The following is a 12,500-nucleotide window of genomic DNA, read 5'->3' on the forward strand; positions in this document are numbered from 1 at the left end:
TCTTTATTTCATATTTTAGAACTTGTATTAGGTTTTTTTCTTAAGCTTATCTCTCTTCTGTGATGACTTATGGCGGTATTTTAAGGTATCCTGATAGGGCGTTTCACCTATTCTATCTGGCATACTGCCTACGTACAAATTAGATCAAGTACATTTTCGTATCATGCCGTTATACCATATTCCCCCACAATTTTATACTTTTTGAATCGCTGTGAACTTTTAAATCCTTTTCTTTGTACTTCATGAAAGGGAGTTTACTTGTCTTGAAGTTAAGCAATACGGTACTAACTGCAATCGATTATGGCAATAACATTAGTTATATTTTAGTTTTTTTATAAAATGATAATTGGTTTTAAAATCAAAGTTTTATTAAATTTTTTTTATTAATTTGGCAGTGACATTGGACATAAAAATGCAATGGTATTTAGAGGATATACTGTAGAAGGAGTAAGATGTGATGTAGCCGAAGTATAATGTCTGTTTTTAATGGAAAGAGATTCATCTTACAGCTTAGAAGAACTGTTATTCTGCTTATTAGTACTCGAATCATCTCAGTCTTGAATGAAACTCGAGCCACGTTTCACTGGGTGGTAATTAGCAGGTAGGGTAAATTCTGATATGTAGAAATGATTTTGCTTTATTAATTTGTTCTTGTATATTCCTATTCCTGTGCATGTTTTTAATTGTCATTGAATTACAACTAACATTTCAATATAGTATATAGGAAAACAGACAGCGCATATTTGTAAAAAAAAAGAAATGGAAGAAAAAGAAACATCTCTAAACATCCGAGTTAGACTGCTCTACCGGCTGTGATGACGTCAAGAATAGCCAAGTGACTTTTTCTTGGAACGATGTCCCTGTGTATTGTTAATTGATTTAGACTAGATAATTCGTTTCTGTTAGTTTAACTACTTTTTCAACTGCTGGCAAGAAAAAAAAATCCTGATTTTTTCGACAATTTTATTTTATTGTATACAAAATTTATTTATTCTCAACCCGGTTGCAACTGGAATTTTTAATTTCTTTATTATACAATTTTTTTTTATTTCTTGATAATGAGTTTGTTTATTAGTCTTTTGATATACTTTCCATTTTCCACTATATATATATTATATATATATATACATATACATATATATATATATATATATATATATATATATATATATATATATATATATATATATATATATATATCGAATATTCCTATGTGACTTTTTGTGGAAATCAAAATTGTCAGTTACATTGGAGGTGCGATTTTTCTTCGTGAGTAAAAAACTGAACATTATTGCGAATGTGATGAACATTTATGTAACCTACAGAATCATGAAATATAATAATTTCGTATAAATTGAACACATTTGAAACAGGAAAATATGCTAAATAATGCTCACTTCTTCACTAACATCATCTGTTTTTATATTTTAAATATTTAAAGTATATTTTTTCTGCATTATGTTGAGAGAGAGAGAGAGAGAGAGAGAGAGAGAGAGAGAGAGAGAGAGAGAGAGAGAGAGAGAGAGAGAGAGCGCTAATTTATACTGAAATTAAAATATCAGAATAAGAGCGAAATAAGATAAAATTTCTATTGTGAATAACGGCCAACACATTCCATGTGATCAAATAAAAAAAAGGCAGAAAAAAGACAGCTAAAGAGGACTAAGTAAGCAGACAGGCTGCTTCTTCACCGTCTTTATATATATTCAGCAAACTTAATACAATTTGTGGGAGCTCGACATATACCTCTAGTCGACAACGCGGTCTTTGCACAAAGTGCTAAGAGGTGGAGGATTGAGAGAATACGGCAGATGAGGGAGTATAGGGATGGGGTAGGATGAGGTATAGGAGGATATGAATAAGAATGGCCTGGCGAAGGTGGGAAAAGGAGAGTTCGCCTTACAATAACGTCCGTGAAAAGTTGCCAACATAATTGCGCCTCTTGTGAATAAATCGATTAATTAACTCCTTTGACGATATACACAATATTTATCCTGAAACAAAGTAGAAATGCAGCACATGCACATCCACAATTGCATGCAGACACAAGCACACAATCGTCTTGGCGCGCTCAGACAAACAAAAGACAGTGAGAAGTAACGAGCTCTGCTTCTTTCAGGCTCTCCCAGAGAATACTTGTTTTCTCTTCGCATTTTTTTCGTCCTAATCTCGTGTTTGCAAAATGAACACCTACATTTCAGGCTATTTTGCCATGTAGGATTATTTTTCACTTATGCCTTTGTATGGCTAATTTCCGTATATGAATTCTCATTTTTGGATTTATCAGTTTCAAAAAAAAAAAAAAAAAAAAAGATATTAACAAAAGTTGAATTAACTTTCATTAATCTAATATCTTTTAATGCCTCCTTATTCCATCGTAGCTCATTTACATCGTGAGTTCTACACCATGTTTACTATAATGAAAAAATATCTGCGATGCTGGATGATATTTTCAGATTTTTAAAAGTTGTTAACTAATTAATGAGGCTTTCACTAGTACGAAGACATACGTCCTCAACACGTTTATATTATGACAACTTTATTTAAATAAATACACGTGGTGGCCCATACATTCAGTATATATATATATATATATATATATATATATATATATATATATATATATATATATATATATATATATATATATATATATATATATATATATATATATATATATACACACACACACACACACATATATATATATATATATATGTATATATATATATATATGTATATATACATATATATATATATATATATATATATATATATATATATATATATATATATATATATATGTATATCCACATACGTATATTATTTAACGCATAATCAAGACGTAGTACAGTGTTTGATATATTGATGGTTATGCATGGGCCTTTATTTTTTAACCAGTCCTGAAAGGTAAATATTCGTCAGTTTTCTTTTATATTTTATATTGATATACTTTTATATGTCGTCCATTGACATCTGTATCTCTCATTAGCGAGATCAAAAGACGCTTTATGCAAATAGAAGCGATGCCGTCATAATGTTTTTATCGGCTTATATAAAGTTTATGTTTTTTTGATAAACACATATGGAGCTTTGTGATATGTAACTAATAAAAACTGAAAAGAGAGAGAGAGAGAGAGAGAGAGAGAGAGAGAGAGAGAGAGAGAGAGAGAGAGAGAGAGAGAGAGAGAGAGAGAGAGAGAGAGAGAGAGATTATTCCTGCCATTTTGTGAGACGAACTTATCATGCACGTCGAGGGAATAAAAAGCGAACACCATTTTATCTATTCAAATTTTTCTCTTTTTTTTAAGATTATATATGCTAGAATAGCATTCGTGACTTCTATAAATTATCCTGGGATTAGATTTCAGCCTCATCCCAATCATGGTCTCTAAAAAACAAAATCATTTTTTGAAAAAAGTTTTGACACAATTTGTGCATTTTACTCGTTTTCTTTTTTTTTGAGCACATTTTGTACGATGTTTTAAGACTTTTTTATTTTTTATTTTTTTGCAGATTAGGTGCAAAACACAGAGACAGAAATCGGACGTCACAGTGCCGCTACGAAGCTAGATAGAGAGAGAAAGAGGGAGAGAGAGAAAGAGAGAGAGAGAGAGCTTGATTCAGTCAGTCTTTAATAGTAAAAAAAAATAATAAGTCAGTAAGTCTTACATCAGTCTTTGAATAAAAGTATAGAGCCAAAAATAGTCATAGTTTGAGTCAGTCGCTTCAACGGTTGACTACGAGTCGCCGGTCGGTTTTGATGAGTGTCTGGTGAGTGAAGAAATGAGTAAAGTTGGGAACCAGACCAATTCTCAGGATCCACAGGCAGTTAACTCCAGGACCTTCGTTGGGAACCTGAACACCTTCCAGTGCACTAAGACGGATGTAGAGCGCATGTTCCAGCGCTACGGTCGAATCGCAGGTCAGTAACGATGTTCCTCTCAAAACCTCACTCATTAACTGACTGACATATGCTTGAATTACTAACTGATTTCTGATTAGATTTTCCTTGTTATTAGCTGGGTTCTATCATGCGCTAACTCCTTCATTTTTCTAAAGTCTAGCAAATACAACCATTAAACTTCCTTCCTTGTGGCAGATGTCTACAATACAATTTGCCTCAGGAAATACTCCAGTTAACTTTCCCTCCCTTAGCAGGTTTCTAACATATGTAAACCAAATAATTTTACATTACTGTGGAAAAGGAACATTAGTTTTCCACTCCATTAACTCAATATTATAATGAACTTTTACTCTAACCCATTCCTTGTTTATTTTATTTTTGGCAGAGAAGCATCGATTTCATACACCCATTCCTACTTCAGACATTATTCTTACATATATTTTTTTTTCTTCATACACCGACGTTTTCTTTAAAGGCCCAAATACACTGTCAATCATGACTGTACAATATCCGTGTCTACAAGCATATCCTTTGTGAGTGAGTGTGACTGAGTGTTCATAAGTATTCAGTTACACCCACTCACAAAAGATATGCTTGCACAAACACGGACATTGTACAATCATGGTTGACAGTGTACTGTTCACCACTTTTCATCTGTTATGCTCAGAAAAAGATTCAAGCTTCTTTCATTCACTTCCCTTAGTATTTTCTACTTCCTATTTAATTTCCCTTTGAAAGATCGACTTCTAATTTTTGGTCCTTCTATTATCTGAAACTGTAATCCAACACTTTCTCTGACTGCCTGGTGTCAGATTTACAATCAACATTAGAAACAAAATATACCTCTCTCTCTCTCTCTCTCTCTCTCTCTCTCTCTCTCTCTCTCTCTCTCTCTCTCTCTCTCTCTCTCTCTCTCGTTTTTATGCACTAAATTTCTGTTTTCTTTCTCTTCCGTTGACAACGTCTCGTCCCTTTGTGGAAGAAACAAACCTTAAGCTACCTCTTTTAACCAACTGTTTTTAACAGCGTAAGTCATTACCTCTTTCTCCATTGTTATCGGGAACATATCCCAGCTTCTCAGGTCATTTGGTTTCTCACTAAATTACATGTAACCTTTCCCCCTTCTTTACAGCAGGAATAGATTCTTGAATGTTTACCCCCCCCCCCTCTCTCTCTTTCTTGGATCATCCTATTTACTTTTCCCTTGAATGTTACACAGATATTTATATATTAGATAACTTGATGAACGATAACAATGATTATTTCAATGCCTTAATCACAGACCCTCTAACAGTTATTAGTGGTAACCTTTGAGTCGTTGAAGTGATGAAATGATCATTATTTCAAATTAACAGTGTAGAACTCATAAGGCCCTTTTTATTCATCCCCTGACTTTTCTCTAAAATTCTATAGCTTACGAGAAACGTTAACTACATTTCATAATATTTAGTCTTCATACAAGATACTTGCTCTTTGTATAATGGACTCTTGTATAATGGCTGCACCTTGATTGTTTTGTTAAACTACGTACTCAATCACCGCCACATACTTTCCTTATTTTCTCCTCGTCTCCATAGCCTAGCAGTATTGTAAACAAGCTCTCACGTTTATTTACTCATTATTTAACCTCCTGACTTCTCCTTAACACCCCTGTCCCCTCAACCCCCCCCCCCCCACCCCTTACAGGAAAGTTTTTTTTTCTCTCCCAACCTGGGATGCAAAGAGCAATGGCCAAATGGGACAGAGGTCTCAAAGATAACCAATTTAAGTTTTAATAGGATATTGTTCCCGCAAGAAGGGAATGAGCATGATGCAAAATGGGGCTGATGGGCTAGTCCCGTTTTTCATTGTGTTTCTTTAGGAGGGATTATGGAAGGAAGCTCATAAACTTGTTATGAAAAAATCCAGTATATAATGAAGAGGTTCGTTAATGGCTGAGTATTAGTCGAATGAGAAATTTCTTGTTAAAGGAGCTGCTTTACCTTAAGTAAACTAGGTTAAAAGTTTTTTTTGAAGTAGTTGGAACAGTTATTTAATCACATTATTATGTAATACTAAATCTCAGTCAAAAGAAATGAGAAAACAAGTAAAATAAATTCATATGTGTATTACTATATTTCATATGGATGTCACCAAATATTTGGTATCAGGTTGATCTAGGCTTCCTTTCCATTCTGTAGTATCTAACCAGAATGTTTATATTTCAAGTAAATTTAACATGAATTTTTATGTGACTGAATATATTTCACCGAATAAACCTCTAATTGTTTCCTCATTTTTGTGTACCTCTTAGATGTCCTCGATTTCGATTTGTTCTGGGGCACTGTATGCTTTGTTGCATTGTTTTCAAAATAACTAAATATATGTAGTTAACATATAATGCTTTTGAACTCAGAAAGATAGAAAACTGTATTGTTTCATTTCTATTCTATGTTGTTGACTGATAGGGAAATTAAATGTTTTGAATATATGAGTACTTATATTTATGTCAGGATTTATACATAAAAAGTCACTCTCGTCATTTACGATTTGTTACGATGGGTATATAAAAATGAAGTTTTCCTATTGTGTCAATAGATTTTTGTGTTAGACTGGCGAAATTTATTACGTCTTAAATGTTATGTTAAGAATGATTGTTATTGTCGTAGTTGGTTAGTTATAAATTTTTTTTTTCCATCTTGCTTGAAGTTGAAGAGGTGTTTCCAAAGAATTATTTGTCAGTCTATTAGCTAATGACATTTTATCGCTAATGTTTATCAAAAGATGTGGGCACTCTGTATTAATTTTTCTCAAATTTTGTAATGTAACTTCACGAATAGAACTAAAATATGCCATGACAAAGTTTATTTGTAAGTAATTTATGAAATTGTTTAACTTTAATTTATCACAAATCCCTTATTATGCACATTTTAATCGTCTTCAGTGCGGAAGTATTTTTATTGCTTTTCTCTTGGTCTTTGGTGTTATTGTATTAACATTATTCATAAATAAATCCTTTACAGTAATTATTTTAGATGTTGGCAGATTGTTTGACTGTATTCATAAAATTTCTTTCTTCGATTTTCTTTACTATTAGTATTCAAAAACCCCGTTTTATCTAAATGCATAAAACAGATAAGTTCAAAGAGATCAAGTCAGTTAATTTGGAAATTTAAATGGATAACTTTAAATGAGCCAAAAGTGCCTACAAATCTACCTTTATTTTCTAAACAAAGATAGCAGTCTGCTTCAACCAACCACACAGTGTTACACATCATTATTTTTCCCAAGGCTCTGTTATTTTTGTTTCATTTCAAGAGACGAAATCTACAAATATTTATGTTTTCATTTTCTCGGAGAGAGTTGTTTTTCACTCTTGTCTGAAGTACAAAGTTAATGTGAGGTTCTTGCTAAATTATGCTATGTTGCTCGGCTATTTAAATGGAATCTAGTTAGTTGTCAGATTTTTTTTTTCATTTCGTCAAGATTTACTATGTTTTGGAAATACAAAAGTGACTATTCCTTGAAAATATTCATGCCATCTCATTATTTTTTGGTATTATTGTGTTATTTGTTATGATATTGTTAACTCTTCTTCTTCTTCTTCTTCTTCTTCTTCTTCTTCTTCTTCTTCTTCTTCTTCTTCTTCTTCTTCTTCTTTCTTTCTTTGTTCGATACAAAGCATACTTTCCTCGTCCGTTTTAGTAGAGGAACAAATCTTCGCATGGATACTCTTGAACAAATTAAAGTACACAAAATACTGTTTTACTTGACAACACATAAATTTAGTTTTCACTAATATTTTCGATAATATATTCATGTCTCAGATTTGCAGATTTACTTCCCATGTTGCTGATGCTAGACTAGTCGAAGGAATTAACTTTTTTTTACTCATATGTTTATATTATAGAGGTTTCAAAAAAATGAGTACAAAGCTCCATAAAATTTCTTTAAAATGTATTTATCTTGTTTAGGAAAGATTTTCCTCAGTAGAGTTATCTTTCGGTACAATTTTACATTCTGAATGTGGTTTCTCTCATCTAGTCCTTTTCGTGTTAAATAATTATAATTTGTTGAGAGAAAAAAATTCCATTATTATTATTATTATTATTATTATTATTATTATTAGTAGTAGTAGTAGTAGTAGTAGTAGTAGTAGTAGTAGTAGTAGTAGTAGTAGTATTCATATCTAATACATTATAAGGTTAGTCAAAGGTCATTAACTTTCAGAGTAATTGGAATATATGTGAAAAACATGAATAAAAGAGGGTCAGATGAGAACAGATATGCGAGAATAACTAGTAAATTATAATAATTCCGCAAATAGATAAAAATAAGAAGCACCAGGCAATTTGAAATGTTTTTTTTCCATCAGTTAATTTCTGGAGTTTCAATATGAGCCAAAGATAAAACCAGAAGATAAGTATCAACAATATATTAAGTCAGTTGAAATGTAAACACTAATATGTATATGAAGACATGTGAATAAAGTAATTGCTCATAGTCCCTAAAGTTGCATATCAATCTTATTGTTTTGAGTGCTGAAAACTAAAGAAAAACTGGTACGGGGGAGTAAGACGAGGCAGAAATGAGAGGTACGCACTGGCTCGCAAGACATGCTCACTTCTATACTATAAAGTCTATTTTTATTTTTACAGAAGAGATAATTGAGTTTAATTAAATACTTTCTAATAGTCTTCGCGTGAGTTCAATAGATTGATGGTAATGGTTTATTGAAGAGGAAAGATTATGGTTCAAAATATTACTTCCATTAAAAAGTTGCATTCAGTTTCTGGGTGAAAATTTATATTAGTATTTTGAGATGGAATGTATTGAAAAAATAGAGAAAATGGTATTTATTACCTGACACCTCGGAAGATGAAAAAAAAAACCTTGGGAGATAACTCATAATTCAAATCAAATTTTAAGGTGTAAATTAAAAAAAAAAAATACTCAGCATAACAGATTTTGTCCAGAATAAAAAGGAAAATGGTGAACGTAAAGGAGAGGAGTCTTGGAGTGAATAAAGAATCTATTGACTTTTCGTTGAAAGAAATGTTGTATAGTTTCCCATTAACGGAGCCCTTCTTCTCCCCTCCCCCCTTTATTTTTTGGAGCTATGGGGAAAGCTAATGGGCTTACGCGTTTGAATAGGGATAAGGGGCAAAGAAGCCATTACTCCCGGCCGATAGTTGAAAAGATACGGAATGGGTTAACGGCCTTAGGTCTACTGTAAATAATATTCAGGAAATGTAGCCTTACAAAGGCATTCCTATTTTAAGTACTTTACCGAGTACTCATTTGCGTTGCCCCCCCTCCCATCTCTCTCTCTCTCTCTCTCTCTCTCTCTCTCTCTCTCTCTCTCTCTCTCTCTCTCTCTCTCTCTCTCTCTTTTATATTTTAATGTTAACTATTTATGCCATGCCAGCATATGTGCACATACAGTATATGCACGAATGCCAGTGAAATGAATCAAAGTATCACCTTATTAAAGGTTTAAACGCCACTCATGGATGGCATAGACAAGGGACAGTGACACTGTTCTAGATAGCAGGACATTGCCCTAGAGACTAACCATTTATATGATCAGCTCCCAAGACGCTCTCCACCCAAACCAGGACCAGGGAGAGCTAGGCAATGGCTGATGATGACTCAGCATGTAGACCTATAGGCTACCTGCAAACAACTCTATTCTTAGCTTACAAGAATGGTGAGGTTGCAGACGCTACAAGAAAATGTCGAGCGTGAGCATGACTTTATCCCCAGTCCGGCAGGGGCTTTTCCAATAGGCTACCATAAGTCTTCAACCCAGTCTTTTTTCGAGATCTATGATTGATTGATAGTAAAAACATGTGACATGTAATACAAAAATCTCTAAAATTAACACGAGTTAATTACATCACATCATGGATGCAGTGCAGGTGTTGCAGATTCAAAGGTCAAAGATCTTCAAAAAATGTTCCTTGATATGGAATTTCAATCTTAACCAAGACTCTTTTGAAGAGTCTTAGAGGATGATTTATACATACTTTGCTTGCTGAACCGGACTTGTTTTGAGCACCTTATCTCGTTACTTGAAACTATGATTTAAGACTAAAGTAAAGTACTGTCTCTTCTTAGGTCATACGGCTTACTCCCATGCAATCTGGCGTTTTGAAATGTAGAACCGGTGACTAAACATGAAAAGGCGGATGATTTAAAAGAAAAATATATGTTTATAATTATAATGATATTCACTGGATGGTGTTTTATTTTGTAATGTTAGATTATTATTATTATTATTATTATTATTATTATTATTATTATTATTATTATTATTATTATTATTATTTCCTTCATGTTCGCCTAGGGAAGCACAATATTTTCCCTTTATCTATTGATGACCCAATTCCTTATTTTCCTTTTCATTGTTACCCAACAAGCTCTAAACCTGTTTCATACTTTACTGTGGCTTTTTACGAGGGTAAAGGAGTTATTGTACAGGTGAAACGGTATTTAGAATATATATTTAGATCTATAAAGTTAAGAACTCTTTCTCTTCTTGTGTTACTAAAGCCATCTTAGCCCCATATCTTTTTCCTTCCAAGATATTTACGAATCTGTTTATCCATGTATAGGTTTAATTGGCATATTTAATATTTATGGCTTCTATAGGCTACTTTTGATAATGTGCTTTTTTTTTTTTTTTTTTTCATCTATTGTAAGTTGTGATATAAATTTAAAAATATTTCATATGCATGAGTGATTAGAGCGAAGTTGAGTAAAAAAGTACAACAAAAGGCAAAATAATAATAATTGTAATATTTTTAGTCAGAGCATAAAAGTGACAGGTGCTTCCTGAAACGAAACATTTTTTCACAAATTCTGTACATACAGTACACAAGTAAATGTCAGTCAGTCATCAGTACAGAATTCCTCTTGTCATTTAGTATGATTGCCAATGCCGTATTTAAGATTCTATGAACGTGGACAAAGTCGTCTGGCAAGCGATGGTGCTGGGCAATAGAAAGGACATTCTATTTTTTACCCATGGTTTTGTAGCGGATCATACGTTGATTAGTCCCAGCTGCCTCTCCTTTGCTGGTCACCAGAATCACCAGCTACTCTTCTACAGGTGGTTGGAATAGAATCTCGATTAGAAGAGATTTGCAACTAGGTATATAATCGAGAGATTCTCTCTATGTTCACGACTTACCTTAATTGTCTGACGAATGAATGAAATCTCTGCTGTATCAGTTTCCCAATACAATTGGCCGTTTACTAAGAAGACATAGTAATATATGATTCCTAAAGCTTATATTAATCTCTCTCTCTCTCTCTCTCTCTCTCTCTCTCTCTCTCTCTCTCTCTCTCTCTCTCTCTCTCTCTCTCTCTCGCGGCAAATAAAAGTCTAAAACGAGATTTGCAATTAGGCTTATAATCGAGAAATTCTCTATGCTAACGACTTAACTGTCTGACGAAAGAATTAAATCTCTGCCCTATCAGTTTCCCAATACAATTGGCTGTTTACTGAGAAGACATAGTAATTTATGATTCCTAAAGCTTATATTAATATCTCTCTCTCTCTCTCTCTCTCTCTCTCTCTCTCTCTCTCTCTCTCTCTCTCTCTCTCTCTCTGCACATGAAAGGCTAAAGTTCAACAGGTTGTGCTCTGGGTGAATTGGGAGAATAAGTATAAAAACAAAATAAAGTGTTATTGTATGAGTCTGTGAGTACTGGCTTCACTCCATTCTATGGAATGATCTTTTAGAAGCTAACGTTATAGATTGAGGTTTTGTTTGCAAGTTTCTTTTATTTAACTTATTTATGCTGCAAACGTCATTTTAACCTCATTGGATTGCTTTGAATTGATATTACAAAGAAAAATTAAATATATGTAGAAAAGACAGTATATGGTGTGTGTGAATGTATGTGTAACTATTATTGTGTATTTATATATGTAGGGATCGCATCTATCGGTACACTTAATTGAATGTATTTGTACATGCATGAGTAATTTTTATGTAAATTACACTTATTACATGAACAAATAACACACAAACTATGAGTATATATTTCTGAAAGTTATATCAGGTATGATTAATAAACTGATTTAGCGTTTTTATGACATTCAGTTCCAAAGCAGATTAAAACATCACCCAAGTTAACAATGAGTTGATGACAGCAGAACAAATTCCCTGGCAATTTAGATCCAACTACTTAACAAGAATTTTGAACAGCTAAAATGGTGAAGGAATGGAGAGTTCTTTTTTTGAGCATCATCAACTAAAACTCTAGAAAGAAGGTAATTAGGACGACGGGAGTTTGAAAACTTTGTCACTGTGTTTTTATCTTATGTAGAACTTGGTTTCCTCATTCCATTCTTTGTATAAGAATTTTGCTTTTATTCAGTATTTATTGAATTTAGTAGATTCTCTTCTCCAGTGCACTTCAGAACAGTTTAGGACTATGGAACTTGCATACGCAATGTGTGCTTAGTTCAAAATTTTGCAAAAATATATCTGTTGCATAAAACGTGTTAACTACAAATTGTAAAAATTGCTTTTTGAAATATTTTCCATTTTTTTTTTGAATTATGAAATTTTATATATAATTTGTAAACAGGCCTCAATAA

General features: G+C 32.7%; 1 protein-coding gene across 4 annotated transcripts in view; it reads left to right on the forward strand.

The window, feature by feature from the left end:
- LOC137640078 (RNA-binding protein Raly-like) overlaps nt 1-12,500 on the forward strand; it is a 790,460-nt gene that overhangs the window by 62,517 nt on the left and 715,443 nt on the right. For 3 of the 4 annotated variants that reach the window (XM_068372525.1, XM_068372520.1, XM_068372521.1), the window contains exon 2: nt 3,517-3,925. The exons of the other annotated variant lie outside the window; for it this stretch is intronic. In XM_068372525.1, the coding sequence (XP_068228626.1) occupies nt 3,787-3,925 (139 nt within the window). In that variant the 5' untranslated portion in view covers nt 3,517-3,786. The remainder of the gene's footprint in view (nt 1-3,516; nt 3,926-12,500) is intronic. 4 annotated transcript variants of the gene reach the window in all.

This window comes from Palaemon carinicauda, chromosome 4 (genome assembly GCF_036898095.1).
Source record: "Palaemon carinicauda isolate YSFRI2023 chromosome 4, ASM3689809v2, whole genome shotgun sequence".
Lineage (NCBI taxonomy): Eukaryota > Metazoa > Arthropoda > Malacostraca > Decapoda > Palaemonidae > Palaemon > Palaemon carinicauda.